Source organism: Suricata suricatta, chromosome 6, assembly GCF_006229205.1.
Source record: "Suricata suricatta isolate VVHF042 chromosome 6, meerkat_22Aug2017_6uvM2_HiC, whole genome shotgun sequence".
NCBI classification, from domain to species: Eukaryota; Metazoa; Chordata; class Mammalia; order Carnivora; family Herpestidae; genus Suricata; species Suricata suricatta.
Window position 1 is genome coordinate 98,832,406 of NC_043705.1, and position 22,084 is coordinate 98,854,489.

General features: G+C 46.1%; 1 protein-coding gene across 6 annotated transcripts in view; it reads left to right on the plus strand.

Moving 5' to 3' along the window:
- Positions 1-22,084, plus strand: part of CCNJL (cyclin J like) — a 114,648-nt gene that overhangs the window by 418 nt on the left and 92,146 nt on the right. For 4 of the 6 annotated variants that reach the window (XR_003910208.1, XR_003910206.1, XR_003910207.1 and 1 more), the window contains exons 1-2: positions 24-140; positions 542-656. Coding sequence is in view for 3 of the 6 variants with exons in the window: in XM_029942914.1 (XP_029798774.1) it covers positions 591-656 (66 nt within the window). In the remaining 3 variants the exon portion in view is untranslated. Of the gene's footprint in view, positions 1-23; positions 141-541; positions 657-10,213; positions 10,237-22,084 lie in introns of those variants that run through there. The other 2 variants (XM_029942915.1, XM_029942916.1) reach the window with 2 other exon arrangements.

Genomic DNA, 22,084 nt, shown 5'->3' on the forward strand with positions numbered 1-22,084 from the left:
GCTGCGGAGGCGAACGTCGAGAGCGTGGAGCGCCCCGCGCGCGCGCGTGCGCCAAGCCGCGTGCAGGCACTCGAGGGCACCGCCGGCTCGCCCTGAGAGGGGCCTGGCGCCCGCAGCCCCCCACGCCCGAAGAGGGATGAGTGAGTTTTCGCCCCGGCTCGAGGGCAGGATGTGGGAGCAGGACAAAGGCTGGGCGGCGGGGGAGGAGTTGGGGACGGCGAGCCGGTGGCCGCTGCCGGAGCTCTAGCCTTGGGTGAGCTAGCGGAGTCGGCAACTTCATGCGCAACTTTTGCGAAAAAGAAGATTAAAATTCTGCAAGTTGTTGCAGAGTTCCAGGTCGCCCCGGCTCCCTCGAGCAGAGGGCAAGGGGGCACCGCACCCTTGGCTGAGACCGGAGGCGACCACCAGCTCCTCTGAGCTGGGCAGGAAGGGGCGCCCATCCGGGCCCCTGGCTGGGGACGAGCGAGGCTAGGGATGCCGCGGGTCCGAGCCCGGGGCAGGGGGCGTGCTGCGGCTGCTCAAGTTGCCCGTGTCCACGCAGGGTGCGCCCTGAGAGCCCGGTAGCCTCGGATCTCCGCGCTGCATACCCGATGATGGATGAGCCTTGGTGGGAAGGGCGCGTCGCCTCGGACGTCCACTGCACCCTTCGCGAGAAGGTCAGTTCCTCCATGCCTCGGTTGTGGGGCTGGGTATTTAAAGTGCCTTTGGGTCTCGATTCGATGTCCTCAGGTCGTCCCTCGGAGGTCCTGAATCTCCTGATGGCCTTGCTTTCATCCTGCCCTTAACCTTCTCCCGGAGAGTTGTGGGGGAGAAACTGGAGATTGGAGAGCTTTAACTGGTTTGCTGATTAGGAACTCCGAGATCGTAACTGTAGTCCTTAAAGCTGTATTTCCCATAGTATTGCCACAAGAGATTATTTTAAAGGGTACATTTAAAAGAAAGAATTATTGTGTATTTATTTTAATGTGAAATTTAAAAATGAAAATCTAGTGAGTTCTCCATAGGATAAATGATGCTGATTTCCCATTGATTGTAATGACGTGGCAGTTCCTTTTAAGATAGTAGAATTTGTGACTCAGTATAAAAAAAAAAAGTGAGGTAGGGGCGCCTGGGTGGCTCAGTCGGTTAAGCCTCCGACTTTGGCTCAGGTCAGATCTCACGTTCGTGGCTTCGAGTCCCGCATCGGGCTCTGTGCTGACAGCTCAGAGCCTGGAGCTGCTTCCGGTTCTGTGTCTCCTTCTCTCTCTGCCCCTCCCCCTCTCATGCTGTCTCTCTCTGTATCAAAAATAAATAAAACATTAAAAAAATTTTAAAAAAAGGAAAGGCTCACTGGTGTTCACATTTATAAAAAAAAAAGTGAGGTAAATTAAAGTGTAAGATAGATAGAAGTTATGTCTCCCTCAGAAAACCCCACAAATCTCGAGGATGGAACTGAGTAAAATTTAAGAAACACCAGTCTGAATGAGAGCCTACAAAACTGGGAAAGTGTGGGGAGAAATCAAACACTCCCTTGCCGGTTTGCCACTGGGGGCAGCTGATGTGGGGTCCCTGCCCGCCCCTCACCTCAGAGGAAGTGCTGATGGCCACTGAGGCAAGGCCTGTGTGTCTTGCCTTCCGCCTTTGGGTGGTTTGGGAAACAGGTGTGAAGTAGAGGAGTGTATTGGTTTTCTAGGGTTGCCTTGAGGAGAGCACTGAAAACAACAGAAATGTCCACTCTCACAGTTCTGGAGGCTGGAAGTCGAGAATCAAGGTGTTGGCAGAGCCATTCTAATCCTTGGCTTGTAGATGCATCATTGCAAACTCTGAGTTGGTCGTCACACAGCATTCTGTGTTTGTTTTTTTCTCCTTATAAGGACACCAGTCATTGGAATAGGGTCTGCTTTAATATAGTATTTTAATTTAACTGATTACACCTGAAAAGACCCTCTTTCCAAGTAGGGTCACCTTCAGAGGCTCTAGGTGGACATGAATTTGGTAGGGAGTGGGTGGATACTATTCAACCCAACATAGGGAGGGAGAGGTCTTCCTAGTTGGGTACCTGGGACCCTACAGTCCCTTCACAGGTAGTGCATTTGCACCAAGTGTCTGTAGACTTCTGCTTACAAAGTCACCAGCTATTCAGGGTCCCCCCCCCCATTAGGGAGTGGCTGTCTTCCAGTCAAATTAGTATTTTTTTCTTTTGTTAGTCTATCTTTGTCTTATGTTGGTTATCCAGGCTGTAGCCTTTTTGATCTTCTCCCTGGAGCAGAACGGCCAAGGTGCCACACATTCTGAGCATCTGGAGAAGAAATCTAGGTCTTGGTGTTCAGTTAGGAAGCAGGGAGGGGCACCTGGTTGGCTCAGTCAGTTTAGCGTCCGACTTCGACTCAGGTCATGATCTCACAGCTCAAACCCCACATCAGGCTCTGTGCTGACAGCTCAGAGCCTGAAACCTACTTCAGATTCTGTATCTCTGTCTCTCTGCCTCTCACCGGCTTGTGCTCTCTGTCTCTCTCTCAAAAATAAATAAGCATTAAAAAAATAAATTTAAAAAAAAAGGGAAAGAAAGCAAGCAGGGATAGTAGGTTGGTAGACCAAGCAGTATAGTCCTGGCTAAATGAACTAGTAAGAACTGCCATGGAAATTGAGCTTCCTTGTTGATCATAGGCTCGAGTGTTATCAGTTCTGCTTCTAGCTTGGGAGCAATGACTTTGATCTAAGTTGTCCGTTTCTAGCAGGAAGGATTTCTGAAAGCAGTGGAAACTGAACCAGCTCAGTCACCTGAGAATCCACAATCTTTTATATGAGTATTTTGATCGCTTCTCGGCCTTTTGGCTAAGATCGAGTGTAGTATATGAGTGTTTTGAACACTCCTCTGGCCATTCAGAGGAACGGGGGCAGACGGTCCCCCGTTAATTCTGCCTCACCCAAGCTGTATCACTGTGTTAGCTTCCTATTGAGCTCCCCATCTCAGAGGGAGAAAGGCTTTTTCCAGGCTTTACAGGATAGAAATGGAAGGCTCAGGCAGGGATTGACACCCAGGATCATCTGTGACCTTGAAGCTGCTTTTATGAGGCAATCCCAGGTTCCTTTGGTTTATTATGTAAATATCCCGGGGTGCCTGGGTGTCTCAGTCGGTTACGCGTTCAGCTTCACCTCAGGTCATGATCTTGAGGTTCGTGGGTTCGAGCCCCGCATCGGGCTCTGTACTGACAGCTCAGAGCCTGGAGCCTGCTTCAGATTCTGTGTTTCCCTCTCTCTCTGACCCTCCCCCTGCTTGCACTCTCTCTCTCTGTCTCTCAACAACAAAAAAAAACCAACATAAAAAAGTCAGGTAAATATTCCGCCTCCCCCATATTAACTATTTTCCTCCTTTATTTCCACTCTCTGTTCAAAGAAGCAGATGCTTTTTTTTAATGTTTTTTTTTTTGAGAAGGGGGGAGGGGAGGAGCAGGGGATCAAAAGCAGGCTCTGTGCTGACACTAAATAACAGCCTGAAGCGAGTCTCGAACTCACAAACCATGAGAGCACGCCCTGAGCTGAAACCAAGAGTTGAACGCTTAATTGACTGAGCCATCCAGGTGCCCCAGACTCTTTTTGAGACACTTTGGCTTTATGGAGAGTTTGCAGAACAAAGTGAAGAAGGAGGGGAACCTAGTCGCCACACCAGCCTCATCTTTCTGAAGGATTGAAGGCTGGTCTTTTATTTTTCCCAGAGTAATTTTTTAGTAAACATCTGTTCTAGTATTGCATTCCTAACACTGTGGAACAATTCTGCGAGTGTCTGGCATCCAGTAAACAGCCTCGTTTGTCGGATGTTTCCAGATAAACACAAAGCCTGTTGGCGTGTGTGCTGTTGAACTGTCATCATTGAGCCGGGCGTGGTTGTGCTCAGTTGACTGATGCAGGAGGCAAGGCTGGATCACCGAGCCTAGTGGAAGCCCCACTTCATCAGACATGCCATTCCAGAGTAGCGTCACACTATTGTGTGTAAAATGTGATGCTGTGGAAATGAACTGTGGTGTCGCATGCAGAATAGTTGTGGTGGTGAAGCCCTGAGCTGCTTGTGTGACCTCTCTAAACTTCTTTGAACCAGGCTCCCATTGTCCATTCTTCCCACCACCACCAGAACTTAGATTGTGTCGGTTCCCTGCTTCAGGACCTCCAGTGTCATCTCACTGCTCCCAGTAAAATTCCCAGTTCTTGCCTCTACCTGTAATACCTAACATAGCTGGGCCCCACCTGCTCTCCTCCCTTGTCTCCCACCTCTTCCCACACTGACCTCCTTTCTCTTCCTTTAATAAGTCAAGTTTATTTTGTGTCTCAGGGCCTTTGCACTGGCTATTCCATCAATTTGAAATCTGCTTTCCTCTAATACTATTCCTCTGTCTCTATCAAATCATCCTGTTTTGTTTCCTTTTTGGTATTTACCAGCACCTGGTAAATGTGTTTTTGTATTTACCAAATGTATTTGTATTATCTTTGTGTATTATCTTTCCCCTACACTAGAATGTATGCTTTGCCAGAATAGTCCTGTGCCTGTGTTGTTCATTACCAGGTGTCAGTGTCTAGAACAGAGCCTCCCTGATCTGAGTGGAGTGGTGAAAAGAATGAATCTTCTTTAGTTTCCTTTTCTGTAACTTGGGGGGTGTACTTCATAGGAATGTCAGGAGTGAAGAGAGGACCTGAGAACTGTGGCAGGCATGTAGGCATGTGGGAGGCATTGTGCCTTCACACTTAATGATTGCTGAGTGTAGGGTGAACGTGAAACTGACAGTCACTTTCACATAGTGTGTGTGCAAGAGTAAGGCTTGGGGTTTGCGACCATCCTGTGAAGGCTTCACAAGTGTGGCAGGTCGTCTGATTAGGAAAGGCATCATTATCCCTTTGGACCATTGGATGGTGATGGGATTGAGGCTGGGAAAGGCCTCAGTTTGCCAAAAGTCACGTACCTGGGACCCAGCAGCTAGATGCCATTGGCAGTATCTAAGCAGCCAGCCATGGAACCCTCCTCCTGTCCAGATCGCTCTAGAGAAATGTCCCCCTCTCAGTCCACCTTTATCCCATGTTCAGCCTTAAATTGCTCCCTTCATCATCTTTCCCGCCCTATTGTTTCTGCTGCTGGAACAAACCTACAACCCATTTCTCTCGCTACTTTCTGCTGGGACTAAGGGCTGCCAGCCAGTGCAAGAGAATCAGGTTTCGTCTTGTAACATCTGTGCCCTTGAACTTCTTCACTGAACATGAAGGAAGGGGAAGATGATCACAGATGATCACTGTTACCACTGGCGACAGTGAGGCTGTTGGTGATGTTTCCTGGTAACCAGGTGTATGCCCTCATGGTTCAGATTAAAGCTGAAAGCCTCCTTTCTCCCCACAAAAGATGAGTCCACCTTAAGCTTAAAATTAGCTTTAAAATAAGTTTAAAATTTAAGATCCCACCCTCTCAAAAGCATGTGGACAAGCCTTCCTCATTATGACCTGGTAGCTCTATCTGGGAGCCTGCATGTCAGAGGTTCCCTCCTTCATCCTGTTCACCTCCTCCTAGGATCGGGGTCATGTGATACCTTGGAGGCTCCTTGCCCTGCTCCATGTCTGCAAAGCAATCAGCTGCTTCCTGAAACTTGCTTCCTTCCACACTTAGAGAACTTGAGCTGTGTGAGACCACATTTCTTGAACCAGTAAACTGATCAAGGACATTTTTACTCATTTGTGACTGAATTTATACAAAGATCTTTCTAAACACCACCAAAAAAAGTGACATTCAGTGATAATAATGTTAGTGGCTACTATTTTTTGAGGACTTCCTGATTCTGTCAGTGTGCCAAGTATGCCCTCCGTATCTTATCTCATTTCTCATGTCTGCCCTAGTGGTGGGATTGACCCTGTTTTACAGATGGGAAACTACAAGACTCAGTGGGTATAACTCTGTTGAGAGCAAATAGATCATTGTATCAGAGCTTGACCATAAATTCATTGGCAAAAACATCCATTTTAAAAAAGATTGGAAATACAAGGCAGAGGACAGTCAAGGCTCTTCCATCTGTGGCACTGTAGGCCTTGGGCTTTAGTCTGTGTTACAATGACTCTCCAAATTGGATTTTCTTTAAACTACCCTGAGAAGCCAGCAGCCATGGGCTCTGGCCTTGCTTTGAGCATTGGAAGGACTGATTGCCCAGCCAGGGCCTTCCTTGTTTGGCTCTGGCACCTCACCTGTGTATGGTGCCTCTCACCTTGAAGTGATTTGGCCTTTGCTGTTGCCTCTCCCTGGGGTGGACATGATGGTATTCTAACCTGCTGGGGCAGAGAGGGATACCTCCAGGCTGTCTGTCTCTTACCTGACACGACAGAATCTCAGCCCAGCTCAGTCCCCCACCACTTAGTTAAAGCCACATCATTTTCTGGTGGCTTCTAAAACTTTCACATCCTTTATTTTGCTCTTTCAACATCAATATTTTTTTCTTCTCACTCTTCTCCCTAAATTCCTTAAATTTCTCCACTGCAAGGTTGAACATTTGACTCTTTATAGAAAGTGTGGATCTAAGTCCAAGCTCCACAATTGAGGGTTACCCCATAATTGGTTTTCTATTCCTTGCCCTCCTTTTGGGTTTCTGCACACCCAGGGGACAGTTCTTCCCAAATCATGAGATAAACCAGATCTATCAATAAGAAAATGTTCTAGACACTGGCGACAGAATGTGTCTACCCAGCTTAGTTACAGAAATGTGTCATTTCTGTGACATTCAAGCCTTTCAGACCCCAAATGGCTGGTTTGGACAAGCCCTTGCCTACTGACAAGGCTGCCTTATGGTTGTTGTCTTCAAGGGAGATCCTAAGAAGCTGGCCTCAGGGCCCCTCCTGGAGGGGAGGGTGAGGCTTTTTGTATAAGGAGGGGTTTCCTACGGCCCCACTTGTAAGGGTGATCTGGGCTGCCCCTGGGGTTGTAGGCAGAAAATGGAAGATGGAGTGAGAAATGAGGTTGGGGGGCCAGATGAGACGTCATTCATGGTGGCATCCAGTGTTAAGACACCCTGGCTCCAGTATCCCAACCTGTATTCTGTGGGAAGCTGGCAACAAACATGACTCAAAACTGGGCATTTCCTCATAAGTCCCTCTGGTCTTAGACAACAGCAGTGCTCATTGTGCCCACAGCACTCACCTGAGACCTGGTCTCCATGCACCTTTATCTGCTGAAGAAGCAAATTATCTTGGAGCCATCCTTTCATCTGCATGTCAGGATAGTGTGATCCCTGCCCCGCTTGCCTTTCCAGTGTCCCAGGAGAAAATAAATGGGTATGGGCTCTTGGGGCCTTGATTTTGGGGTGGGGTAGGGGGTTGGCAGGCACACTGGTTGGCTGGGGAAGCCTATGCTAAATAAGGAGAGGACATTTAAGGCCTTGAGCTGGCCCTGTGCCCTTGCCCTTGACTTCTTTGTCTTTCTAAACCACACTGCCCCTTGGGTAAAGGGAGTGCAGCCAACGATTGTCTGGAGTATCTGAGCACCTGGCAGAAAGAGGTGACACTGTGGGTCTGCTGTTTTCTCTCTTTTTGTTTTTTTTTTTTTTAAAGTTATTAAACACACACAGAGAGTGGGGTTGGTTGTTTTTTGTTTTAGTTTTGCTTGTTTGTTTAGGAGACTGCAAAAAGAAATACAAGCAAACAGAAGAAAATAAAGTCCCACCATTTGGAAGTCATCTCTGTTGATATTTGTTCAGGTCCTTCTGTTCCTTTGTGTGCATGTCATCATGATACAGTTTTATTTTGTTTTTGCTTTTTTGAGTAAAAATGGAAAATACCTTTCCTCAAAACACTCTGTTCATTTCACACATTTCTGTATCGTTCTTCTGCTCTGAAATCCTGGTTATTGGACACCAGCAAAAAAAAGACTAGAAACAAGCGATTGTGCTTACTTAGAATAGGTAATATGAGAACATGGTAAAAAAAAAAAATTTAGCTATATAAAAGGACAGATAGTGAATAGGTTCCTTCCACCCTGTCCCATTCTGTGAGTGTCTCTCTAGGATACCACTGATCCCAGCTTCTTGTGAACCCTACCAGAGTTGTTCTTTGCATAAACAAACATAAATATGGTGTGTGTGTGTGTGTGTGTGTGTTCTAACATAAGTAGTGTATTTTATACTGTCCTATACCATTTGATTTTTTAATGTGTATATTTTAATAATTTAAATATTTTCTATGAAACCAGTAAACAGAAGCTCCATGACCAGAGGGATTTTTTTTTTTTACTTTTCTGTTCATTGTAACTATGAAGGTATATAGTAGGTACTCAATATGTCTTTATTGAATGAATCAATGGACTATTTCTTTTTGGTCATTTTCTATCTAAATATATATATTTTATGTCATTGTAGTATTTTATGGTTCCATAATTTAATTTTTTCCTTCACTGTATATACTGAATAACTTTCTACATCATTAACTGTTTTTCTACAATATCATCCATCACATTTTCTTGTGTGGATACAGCAGGATTTGGTTGGCTCATGTCCTTGTTGGATATTTAGGTGGAGCTGCTTATTCATTTTCTAAAATTGAGTTATAATCTAGAGTACAATGTATAGATCTTTCTTAAAAATTTTTTTTAATGTTTATTTATTTTTGAGAGAGAGAGAGCATAAGCAAGGAAGGGGCAGAGAGTGGAGACACAGGGTTGGAAGCAGGCTCCAGGCTCTGAGCTATCAGCACAGAGCCCCATGCAAGACTCAAACTCATGGACTGCAAGGCTTGAATTCATGGACTGCAAGACCATGACCTGACCCAAAGCTGGACGCTTAACCATCTGAGCCACGCAGGTACCCCTTCTGTAGTACAATATACAGATTTGAAGTGTGCAGTTACAGTGTATAGTGAGTTTTGATAAATGTATCATTTATGAACTACCACCATGGTCAAGTTATAGAACATTGCCAGAGCGCCAAGCTGGCTCAGTCAGTGGAGCATGTGGCTCTTGATCTCTGGGTCATCAGTTTGAGCCCCCCATTGGATATAGAGAATGCTTAAATAAGTAAGCTTTAAAAGAAATTTATTTATTTACTTATTTATTTATTTTGAGAGAGAGAGAGAGAGAGAGTGAGCATATGCACAAGCAGGGGAGAGAGAGAGAATTCCAAGCAGGCTCCATACCAACAGCACAGAACCTGATGTGGGGCTTGAACCCACGAGCCATGAGATCATGACCTGAGCCGAAATCAAGAGTCACTTAAAGGATCAAGCCATCCAGTCGCCCCAATAAACTTAAGCTTAAGAAAAAAAGATACGGAACATTGCCATCAACCTAGAAAACTCCTTTGTGCCCCTTCTCAGTCACTCACTCCATCCTGCTCCCAGCCCCAGGCAAGTGATCTGCTGTTTGTCTCTCTGGATTGTATTTGTCTCTCCTAGAGTGTGAGCTACGTGGAGTTACACTTATGTACTCTTTTCTGTTCACTTTTTTGCACAGCGTAATGTGTTTGAGATTCATCCATGTTGTAGCTATTATCATTCCTATCTCTTGCTAAGTGGTATTCCATTTGTTTATTTATACGACACAGCTCTCATCCATTTCTCTCTTGTCCTTTGAGGCATTTTTTGTGTACCATTTGATTTTTTTTTAATTTTTAAATATTTATTTATTTTTGAGAGACAGAGATAGAGCACAAGCAGGGCAGGAGCAGAGAGAGAGGAAGACACAGCATCTGAAGCTGGCTCCAGGCTCCGAGCTGTCAGCACAGAGCTGGACACAGGGCTTGAACTCAGAAACTGTGACATCATGACCTGAGCAGAAGCCGGAGGCTCAGCCAACTGAGCCACCTGGGGGCTCATTTGATTTTAAATAGGGTGTGTGCCATTTGATTTTAAATAATGCTGTGGTGCTGATCCTAGTCTGTCTGTGAGTATGGTCATGGGAATGAATTCTGAAAATAAAATTGTTGGTCACAGGGTATAATTTCAAGAACTTTTGTATCACTGGTTAATTCCTGAAAGGTTGCACCTGTTTGCACCTCCACCAGTGGTGTGAGAGAGTGCCTGCTTCCCAACAGCTTTGCTAAACTTAGGGATTACTGTTTTGAAAAAAAATCAGTGCCCTTTGGTTAGCTCAAAATGGTGTCTCCTGGCTCTGTTTGAAAGGAATGGGAACCCAGAGAGAGAAAAGCACTGGAGGCTGGAGGGGAATGAAGAAGGCTCTCTGAATGCCTTTCTGGACCTGGGGGACCCCATCTGCAGCAGGGAACCAGCCTGGGATCCATGTTGGGCTGGGTAAGGGCTGTTGAGGTGCCTTCCTCCCTGGCCAGAAAACTCCCCGTGCTCCCTCACAACCCCCTCAGTGTGTGCTGCCTCCTACCTCCAAGTGCCACTTACTTGGGAACTGAATCCTTCTGAGGCCAAATTTGAATTGTCAGAAGGCATTGGCTCCCTTAGAGGTCACTGGAGCAGGTAGTGCCAGAGCCTGGGCATCTTTTATGATAAAGAAATCCATACTGGTACCAAGAGCTACTTATCCCAGAAATAATCATCCAATGACTTTGGTGGGTGGGTTGGGGGAACAAAAATGGGAGGGGAGGGTTATTAGAAAAGAAGCATCAGGAGCTAGATTCAGTTGCTATAAGGAAAAGTTGGAAAGAACCTAAATGCCCATTGGAAGGGAAATGGCTTCACTGGGGTTGGTCTAATACACTAAAATATTGTGGAATCATTAGATGTGACATGTGGAAGACAGCTTTGCACTTGATGATGGTTGATTTTTCTGATCATTGTAAAAATCCCAGACAACTCAGAGCATGTCTGATTCTTTGGAGTGTACCTCTGGTTTTTTTTCTTAACTTTTATGATAGAAAAAATTAAAAAAAATTTTTTTAATGTTTATTTGAGACAGAGACAGAGCATGAGCAAAGGAGAGGCAGAGAAAGAGAGAGACACAGAATCTGAAGCAGGCTCCAGGCTCTGGGCTGTGAGCACAGAGCCTGACGTGGGGTTTGAACCCACGAACTGTGAGATCATGAGCTGAGCCGAAGTCGGACACTCAACTGACTGAGCTGAGCCACCCAGGCACCCCTGATGGAAAATTTTTAAAGATACACAAAAGTAGAGAGAATGGTAAAATGAATCCCCCTGTATTCTTTACCTAGCTGAGTACCTGTTCATCTGTTCCCCAGACAACATGTCATTTTACATAGAGTTATCTGCCAACAGGCTTTTTTTTTTTTAATGTAACAACTATGGGGGCACCTTGGTGGCTCAGTCAGTTAAGCGTCAACTTCAGCTCAGGTCATGATCTCATGGTTTGTGGGTTCAAGCCCTGTGTCAGGCTCAATGCTGACAGCTCAGAGCCTGGAACCTGCTTCGGATTCTGTGTCTCCCTCTCTCTTTGCCCTTTCCCGACTCAAATGCTCGCTCTCTCATTCTCTCAAAAATAAATATTAAAAAAATTAAATATAACAATTATGCCATTATTACATCTAACAAAAGTTAATGATTCATTAATATCTATTATCTCCCAGTCCATATTAAGCTTCCCCACTTGTCTCAAAAATGGCTTTTATAGTTGGTTTATTTAAACCATCATCCAGTTAAAGTCCATGTATTACATTTCTTAAAAATTACTCTTTTAAGGGGGCCTGGGTGGCTCAGTTGGTTGAGCGCTCAACTCCTTGTTTTGGCTCCAGTCACGATCTCGTGGGTTTGAGCCCTGCCTTGGGCTCTGTGCTCACAGTGTGGAGTCTGCTTGGGATTCTTTATCTTTCTCCCTCTCTCTCTATCCCTCTTGTGCTGCCTTGTCTCTTAAAATAAACTTTTTAAAAAACTTTAATTATTCTTTAAGTTTTTTTAATGTTTTATTTATTTTAGATACAGAGAGAGACAGAGCATGAGACGGGGAGGGGCAGAGAGAGAAGGAGACACAGAATCGGAAGCAGACTCCAGGCTCTGAGCGGTCAGCACAGAGCCTGATGCGGGGCTTGAACCCACGAACGTGAGATCTGACCTGAGCCGAAGCCGGAGGCTTAACCGACTGAGCCACCCAGGCGCCCCTACTCTTTAAGGTTTTAATTCTCCACTAGTCTCCTTGCATCCCACCCCCCGTTCCCTTAAAATCATTTTTTTTTCCATGACCTTGATTTTTGGAGAAATCAGGTCATTTGTTCTGATAAATGTCCCCTACCTTTGATTTGGCCTGTTCCTTCCTCATGGTATCATTTAACTCAAGTTCTCTGTTAACAGTTTGGTTTATATACTTCCCTACTCTTGTGGGATTTTAATGTGCTGTAACCTACTTGTTGTCTAGCTGGCTGTCAGCTCAAACATCACTTCCTCAGAGAAGCCTTTCCTCACTCCCCTCCAGACAAGGTCAGGTCCTTATTACGTTCTGAGACCACCATGCATTATTCCTTCAGCACTTAGCATGATTTGTAATTCTTCACTTATTAATGGGGTTATTTGATTTAGAACCAGCCTCCCTCCTAGACAGCAGGCCTGTGAGGGTAGTCCAGGGCCGTGTTTCCTTCAGCTCTGAGCAGAGTGACTGCTGCACATCACAGACACCTTATCTGGAGTCTCTGCCCACACTCTGCCTTCCTGTACTTCGCTATCAAAACAGGCTTATGGGGCAGGTAGCATGGCTCCCAGTAACTCCATCCTGCTGGTAGAGAAATGGCCTCTGAGAGCTTACGTGCTCAGCCAGGGTTTCCGTGTTAAGTGGGAGAGCTGGGGCTTTGAGACCATGCGAGCTGCTGTGCAGAGTCTGACTTAGGACGGACAGAAGAATTGCAACCAGCCTTGAAGTCAGTAATGGGGTAACACAAACTTCCCCTTGAGGGACATGAGAAGGTGGGGTTACTAGGACAAGGCTGTTGGTTCTGAGTTGATACCTCTTGTTAGTCTCTCCTGTGTTCATTTTCTGTTTTGAAATAATATCAAACTTACAAGAGAGTTGCCAACACGGCCCACAGTTGTGAACACTTCACACATTTGCCTTATCTTTCTCTTCTTCCATCTTTATACCTTTTTTTTTTTCTGGAACCAAGTTACAGGCATTGTCCCTTAATACTTCAGGGTTTATTTTGCATGGTTACTTTTGAGATTGGCCATGAAGTGGTTTGCAGGAGAATTGTTGTCAGACCACTAGGGATATCTTCCCAGTTGTCAGGAACCTCCCTGGAGGCCTGTTTTGGGAGGAAGGGCTTTCAGCTTTCTGGTGAGAAAGAAGGAAGCCTAGCGGCCATAGGCGCCTTTCTAGACCATGAGTGGGGATGGCAGAATTCTGGCTTATTTCCTTGGACCATCTCACGACCTCACTGGCAGACAGCCCCTTCCTCCCGCATTTACTGAGCCCCACGTATAACCTGTAGGCCTCGGGGAGGCTCTGCCAGGAGAGGCCCCCTCAGCCGCACCCTGGGGGCCTCAACATCAGTAACGGTAAGTCTGCTTTAATGTACATTAATGGGTGCTTGCTTGATACATGTTTCTTTCCATTACTGAAGTCCTCAGCCAGCCCCTTCTAGAAGGCACTATAATTACCTCATTTTACAGGCGAGACATACTGGAGTTTAGAGAGTTACATGACTTACCTAAGGTGATGCGGCTACAAAGATGGCAGAGCCAGGATCTGAAGGCAGGCAACCTGGCTCCAAAGCTCATATTGTTAACCGCTGTACAGATGGTGACATCCCGTTGCCTAGAGACATGTGAAAAGCTTCAAAGAGGAGGTGCTGTTTGGGCTGTGTTCAAAGAATAAGCAGAAACTTGCTAGGCAGAGGGAGGTATGGAGGAAGTTCATCTCCTAGGGTGCAGGGCAGTGAGTGATGGTCACACGGTGACCTGCACAGGGCAGCCTAGTGAGTGTGGCAGAGGAGGGTGGGGGGCCGGGAGTGTTGGCTCTGGGGATGTGGGTCTCTCAGATGTGTACCCATATCCTGCAAGCACGCACAGTGCTACAAGGAGGGAGTGCTGGATCACTGGGAAATGGCTTGGCCTTGGAGACTTGTGTCTCCAGTGTTGGTGGTGATCCAGAGAAATGGCATCTGCACTAGGGCAGGAAGTAGAGAGACTTGAAACTTTGAGGAAATAGAGTCAAAGGACCAGTTAACGAAAGGAGGGAAGGGTTTCGAGTTTCTTAGATTTTTCCACTGCTAAGCATGATGGGCATTTGTCACAGTGAACATTGTTCTTAGAAAGCTCCATCTAGGGGCGCCTGGGTGGCTCAGTCAGTTGAGCATCCAGCTTCCGGCTTTGTCTCAGGTCATGATCTCATGGTTCGTGGGTTCGAGCCCCGTGTCGGGCTCTGTGCTGACAGCTAGCTCAGGGCCTGGAGCCTGCTTCAGATTCTGTGTCTTCCTCTCTCTCTGATGCTCCCCTGCTCATGCTGTCTCTCTCTGTCTCTCAAAAATAAATAAATAAAAAAGAAAGAAAGAAAGAAAGAAAGAAAGAAAGAAAGCAAGCAAGCCCCTTCTAGCATGTGCTAGTTTCTGTGTCCTCTTTAAAGACTCCCACTGCCGTCTGAGTTAAGGGAGTTGATGTTTATTGGGTGCCTACAATAAGCCAGATGGTGTTAAATCCTTAATGCGTATTATCTCATTAATTATTAATGTTGCTTAAGAAAGAAAAGACGAGAAGGGGCCCTTAAGTGGCTCCATCAGGTAAGCATCTGACTCTTGATTTTGTCTGAGGTCATGATCTCAGGGTTCAAGTTTGAGCTCCACGTGGGGTTCGGTGCTAAGCATGGGGCCTGCTTAAGATTCTCTTTCTCTCTCCCTCTGCTCCTGCTTTTCTGTCTCTTTCCCTCTCTCTTTCTCTCTCTCTCTCAAAAAAAAAAGACAGGTTAATTGTCCTGACCACGGCACTAGTAGTTTTGGAACATCAGTGCATGTTCATTCTTGCATTCAACACCTGTTTTTAGCAGCCATCCACATGCTAAGCACTGCCAGCTGCTGGGAATGTAAGTGGTGAACAAAACAAAGTTCTCTACCTTCATGGAGCATATACAGAAGCATCAGGCTCAGATGATATGCATGTAAAGCACAGATGGGTCCCCAGCTGTGTCCCCAAGAAGTCTGATACAGTAAGTCAGGAAATGGGGAATGCAGTAGACAGCTAGGGCTACCTCACACTGGGTGGCTTAAAACAGTAGAAGTTTATTCTCTCACAGTTTGGGAGGCTAGAAGTTCAAAATCAGGGTGTTTGTAGGGCTGTGCAGAGGTTCTCCAGAGGTTCTCTGGGAGAATACTTCTTGCCTCTTCCTGGGTGTTCCTTGGCTTATAGCTGCATTCATGCATTCTCTGTCTCCATCTTGTCTTATTTTCCTCCTATATCTGTTTTTGTTCAGTCTTTCCTCTGTATGTCTGTATGTCTCTGTTTTCTGTTCTCATAAGGACACCACCCTAATCCATTACAACCTTATTGTAACTTGATTGCATCTGTAAAGGCCCTGTTTCCAAAGAAAAGTCACATTCTGAAGTTCTGGGTGGATAGGTGTTTTGGGGAGACATTATCCAACTCAGTACGGGGGGACGGCTCCATTTTTCTGTGAATTCTCAGAAGATTCCAATGCCTGTGATCAGCTGACCACAGTTGTAGAAACCTTGGACTGTAGATCAGCAGGGAAATGGAGGCAGTGGTAGTGGTCAGCAGGGGAATGGAGGTTGGTAGTGGTAGTGGTTACCTCACTGACCTGCTTCAGGCTGCACAGTATGGTCAAGGTGCCCAGGAAAATCCATCACAGAAGGAATCTGAAAATGGGGAATGGGACCTGGAAGAGTCGAGTGAAGAGCTGTTGGTGCCACAGCTTAGAAATGGTGATCCAGGAGGGAAGAGGGAGAGATCCAGGGGTTGGACCTGTAACAGAGAACCACCATGGAAGGGGGTACATCCTGACCCCTGTGCCTAGATAACGGAGCATGTGGGAGAATGAGGGCACCCCCTGTTGAGAAGTTGTGGGGGATGTGGTCAAATCAGGAAGCTGCTGAAATGAAAAATTGGGGGGGGCAGTTTATAAAAGGGCTATGAGTGTTGTCTGTGGGGGTGGTGGGGGGTTACTGGGGCTGGACCGCAGAGAGGTAGATGCACATGCCTTTGGCTGCAGTTGGATGCCAAGCAGCTGCAGCCAGGCCTATCACAAAGGATGCTCTGGAGGGCAGGGGCTCTGGTTCCTGGGAATGAGGAGGTGTGTCCGGAGCTGGCCCTTTTCTGAGTCCAGGGGGTCAGTGAGAGATGTGGTGGCTGGGGATGACCTTTCTGCTGGAAGACAGGCCGGAGGTCAGCGGGAGGGGATGTTACTGGCATTGTTGGCTTCATGTGCTGCAAGCCACCCTCTCGAGGGTGTCGAAACAGTGTTATCGCAGAGATGTTGTTTCTTTACCGAAAATACCTTCGTGAGCTCCATGAAGCAACCAGGGCAGAGAGGGGAAGGAGGGTGATCCTTGAGCTGTACAGGGCCTCCTGGGTCAGGGGTGTGTACTTCTGAGGCCTCTGAAGAACCAACCTACCCACCTCCTCTTTCTTTTTCCCTTTCAATTTGCAAGTCTCCACTTCCTGCTGGTCACCTTGGTTACACATGGTGTTTCTTCATGTCTTGCTACTCTTTGTTCTCAGGCAGACGCCATCCCTGGAGCTGTTTCCCAACCAGCTGGCCCAGTGCCTGGAGGCCCAGCCTCCCTAGGGAGGCAGCAGTTGGCAGCACTGAGGATGAGCATGGCGGGAAGCACAAAGGAGACCAGTGTGGTTTTCCTTTGTGGCTGGTGTGGGAGAGCTGCTTAGCCCTGCTCTGGACCTTGGGCCACTTATGAAGTGGGTATCATGCTCAAAGCAGCATCACACCCCAGGCCCAGCCCATTTTTCTGATGTCCAAGTCCAGGATTTGCCACTAACCTGCAATGTGGCTCTGGCCATTGCAGTTCTGTGCCTCAGTTTTCTGGGCATCAGCCAATGCTGGCGGTGGTATCACTGACCGTGCCCAGCCCAACAGGCTGAGTGCTGCGATGGAGAGCCCAGATCGAGTTACAGCTGTCAGTAGGGCCATCCTATGGTGTGAGAGAGAAGTGGGGCCGTGCGTGTGCAGGGAAACAAGACTGGAGGCACGTCTACCAACACGTGTACATGCTCACACTTATCTCTTGGTGGTGGAATTGCTGGTAAATTTAATTTTCTTTGTATTCTTATATGTGTTTTCTAAAATTCCTATAGTAATAAAATATTTTATAACCTGTTAAGTATAACATTATTTTGGAAGGAAAACACAAACCTAAACTATACCATAGAGTCTGCAAAACAGTGTTATGAGCATGGAGTCAGAAAGCCCGGATTCAGATCAATCACTTACAAACCAGGTGACCTTAATCAAGTTACGTAGCTTCTCTGAGCTGTCCTTATCTGGAATACCGGGATGCTGATAATCTCCACCTTGTGGGCTTGTTGGAGGTGAGAGGACAGAATGCATGGAACATGGTATCTGGCAAAGGAGACACATATAGATTTAAAATCATGTATATACGCATGTATATAAAATGGAAGGTTGTTTAAAGCTGTTCATCATGATGAGCGATTCCAGATACTCATGAAGACCAGACCAGAGAGGAGGTATAAGAACCTGGGGAGGGGGAGGGGGGAAAAGAGGTAGTGGTGATGGAGGAGGGCACTTGTGGGGAAGAGCACTGGGTATTGTATGGAAACCAATTTGACAATAAACTATTTTTAAAAAAAGAACCTGGGGGAGTTGGGGCGCCTGGGTGGCTCAGTCGGTTAGGCATCTGACTTAGGCTCAGGTCATGATCTCACAGTTCATGGGTCCAGCCCCACCTTGGGCTCTGTGCTAACAGCATAGAGCCTGATTGGGAGTCTGTGTCTCCCTCTCTCTTTGTTCCTCCCCCACTCATGCTCTGTCTCTGTCTGTCTCTCAAAAATAAATAAATGTTTAAAAAATGTAAAAAGAACCTGGGGTGCTGAATTCTCTCCTTGCCTGAGGTGGCAAGTGCCTCAGTCAACATAGCAGTAGGTGGTTTCCAAGGAGGGGCCAGGTCAGTGTTTACAGAGGATTGGGAATTGCCCAAACTGTAACTACATGTGTAATATATTAAAATGTATATATGTGTATTTATATGTGTATATGTGTATTATATGGGGCGGTTGAGGGGATTGAGTTTGGGGCCCCGTCCTCAGACCCCACGAGGCAGGGCGCCCAGCTCGTGAGCCAGCCTCTGTAATGTGTTGTGCCTCTCCTAGGCTCCTAACACCATGGCTGTGTGCAAATTCCTACCACGGCAATTCAGCAGGTGAAAGCTGTGGCTTTTTATCTCAGAGAGCTTTACAGTAAACCTCTCAGCTTAGCATCATTAACTCCTTGGAGTTGAGCTGGGGATTTTCTCTGGATTCTCACCTTGTAGATGCACTGGAATTTAATTTCCCCAGCATACCAGTGCCCAGCTGCCGGCACCCTAAGTCACCATCTTCCAGAACAAGCTCTCTGGGATGTTGTTATTCCGCCACCACTCCCAAAAAAGGGATGGTGGTGATGGTCATCTGTGGATAAACAGATTTAACCTCGAGTTTCCTAAAACTGTAAGTTTTTTCCTGAACAAATGTTCCAGGGCTTCCTGTGAGCTAACATATGATTCCTTTCAGGAAGGAACAAAGTAGTATATAGTGTGGCCTGCAGATCCCTGTTCTTCAGGGAATGTAAAGCTGGGCTTGGGGTGTCACGGAACACACACTGGGAAACACTGCCTTTGAAATGACTGAGTGTAGAGTACGTAGTTTAGAATTCTTAAAGTTCCCAATCCCCTGTGTTCACCCCCTGCTGCTGTTGGGTAGACTGAGGCACCCCAGAGCAAGGACAGAGTTTTCTCTTTCCCCTCGAATTCAGCATCCCCATATTCTTACATTTCCTGTCTGGTCTTGGGAGTATTTGCATTTGCACAGTATGATTGTTTTATTCAACCTCAAAGATGATGAGCGTATCATTTTTACTTCCCTTTGCATTTCAAATATTTGCCATTCTCCAAATTTGGACATTTTGTTAATTATTGAGTATTTCTTCTGTGTCAAGTATTGGAGTCACAGAGCTGAACAAGACAAACCCATCCCTTTCCTCATGATGTTTACAGTCGAGGGGTGAAGAAAGACACTCTGGATGGATGGATGGATGGATGGATGGATGGATGAAGAGTTCTAGGTGCTTCGGGAATATCTGAAAAGCATATGACCAGGAAACACTCTTTTCAGAAGTGACTTTTAAGCTGAGATCTGAAGGAAGACTAGGTGAATAATGAGAAGTAAAACCATAAAGCAGCTAGAAAACAACACAGTATAGGACACCGAGGGTTAAAATGTAGACTTCCCTTCCTCCCTTTATATGAGAAAATAGGGGGGGCCAGCTGAACTTCTACAGTGCACATGACCTTCAAACTCCTCTGAGGTTAGCCTCAAAATGCCAGCAGAGCCTGTGTGAAGAGCACAGGCTGAATTTTTTCCTCCACCTGTCCTTGAGCAGTGAAAAGCCAGGGTCCCTGCCCAGCAGTCCTGGCTGTGGGCTTGGGGCCTGTTGAACTGCACTTCAACTTGGCCTCACATGTTCTCCCAGGCACATCTGAGCCCAGCCCAGCTGTAGAGTGTTTGCCACCTCTGCCAAGGTCAGTCAGTGCCTCTGTGGGGAAGGGGAAAATGTCAGGACCAGACACATGCCTGGAATCTTCAGAAGCCTGTCAGGGCAGCACTGCCAACTCTGTGTGTATTCCAGTATAGGCTTTGTAGGTGTTGTGGTTTACTTGTCTTTGGCCTTCTTCGGAGCGCTGCCCCTCTCAGTAATCCTCATTCTGCTTTGGAACACCCCCACAGAGCTCTTCGTCAGCAAAGAGAGTGGTTTCTAAAGGACTCAAGCCTTTCTGGACATGTGCCACCTTCCTTTCCTCTAGAATGGTGCCTCTGGCCACAGAATTGTCCCGCATCATGGTGGAATTTCCCACTCAGGGGGCAGTGTCCCCAGCCATTGGTTGCCCCAGAGAAGGATGCAGGGCTGGCTAAAGGAGACTGGGGTAGGGTGGGGATGGCCTCAGGCAGAGGGAGGCATCCCCCCAGCTGGTATTGGCTGAGGTCGCACCTGTATGCATCACGAAATACACTCCATTCATTTATTCAAACATTCACTCAGCAGATACTCATTAACCCTTGCTGTGTGCCAAGTACCAGGGGTACAGCCCAGCCAGACCTGGAGAGAAAAGTGACTCTCTCCCTCACAGAGATCACATTCTGCAGGGTGGAAGGAGAAGGCCATTTAATAAGCAAACAAACCCTTTACTGGACAGTCACTGCTCAGTGTGGAAACAAGTAGGCGGCTGTGGGAGGGCAGTCAAGGAAGGCCTGTCTGGTGAGTGACCAGAACAGAGACCCACAAGGATGAGAGATGGCCCAAAGGCCCAGAATGAGGGTCTGGTGGGCTCACGATACAACGTTATGATGACAAAATGCTAGGCAGCCATTGGAAGTATGGTTTCTGATGCTGTCTTGAAGTGGGAGTTGGGCTCACTTGTAGGTTATTCCATTTTGTAGAAATTTGCACAGAGGAAAACATCTGAAGAATCCAAGGAAAGGGTGGCTCAGTCGTTTACGCGTCTGACGCTTAATTTCAGCTCAGGTCATAATCTTACAATTTGTGAGTTTGAGCCCCATGTTAGGCTCTGAGCTAATAGTGCAGAGCCCGCCTGAGATTCTTTCTCTTCCTCTCTCTCTCTCTCTCTCTTTCTTTCTCCTGTTTCCACTTGTGTGCATGCACACACACTCTCTCTCTCAAAAATAAATAAACATTAAAAAAATAACCCATGTAAAACTTACTAGGACTTTTCTCTGCATGAGAGATCCTAAGTGATATTTGTTATTTTTTTTCTACTTTAGAAAATTTGTCAGTGAATATATCATTTATAATTAGTAAAAAGGAAAAAAAAAAGATCACTACTTCTGGGTTGGACCTGGGTAGGGCCTTGCATCTTGTGAGGAAGAAGTGGGATATTTAGCACAGTGCTGACATGGGGCATGGTATTGTTAAAGGGCTGCCTTTCTCAAAGATGTGACCTGGAGTTACCAGGGAATCCTTGGGGATACATTTTGAGCTAGGCCTTAATACAGTGGGTATCTAGTCCTTCCCTCTTTTTCTTTTCAGACTAGAAACACAGTAATTGAAATAATAAAATGGCTGTAACGTGAAATTTTTTTACATTTCAGTCTTTTTTAATATTATTTTTCAATTTATTTTTATTAAAGTATAGTTGACATACAATGTTATGAGTTTCAGATGTACAACATGGTAATTCAACAGTTCTGTACATTAAGCTGTGCTCACCACAATAACTATTACTACCATCCGTCACCATACAACGTTATTACAGTATATGGACTGTATTCCCCATGCTGTACTTTTCATCCCTGAAGCACTCTTTGTTTTTTAAAGGACATAACATTATATTAGTTTCAGGTGCACAATGTAAGGATTCAATATTTGTACATTTTGGGAAATGATCACAATTAGTTTGCATTTGTCACTTCACGTAGTTACTTTTTTTTCTCATGATGGGAACTTTTAAGGTTTATCTCTTAACAACTTTCGAATGTGGAAAACAGTATCACTATTGTCACCAAGCTGTACATTATATCCCCAGGACATACTTACCTTATAGTTGTAAGTTTGTACCTTTTCACCCTATTCACCCATTTCGCCCACCTCCCACCCCCTTGCCTCTGGCAACCACCAGCCTCTTCTCTATGAGTGTTGAAAGCATGAAAATAAAAATCGTGCAAGATCTAAGCCCTCTAAGATACTACTATTAACATTTTGTTGTGAATTTAGTAGTTTCTTCTTGTCCATTGTTATTTTTTTTAAGTTTATTTTGAGAGAGCATGAGAGTGTAAGCGGGGGAGGGGCAGAGAAAGGGGGGGGGGAGAGACTCCCAAGCAGGCTCTGCATTCTCAGCACAGAGCCCGTCGCGGTACTTGAACTCATGAACTGTGAGATCATGACCTGGGCCAAAACCATGAGTCTAATGCTTAACCAACTGAGCTACCCATGCACCCCTCCATTGTTATTATTTTTAAAAACCAAAATAGGGGTGCCTGGATGGCTCAGTAGGTTGGG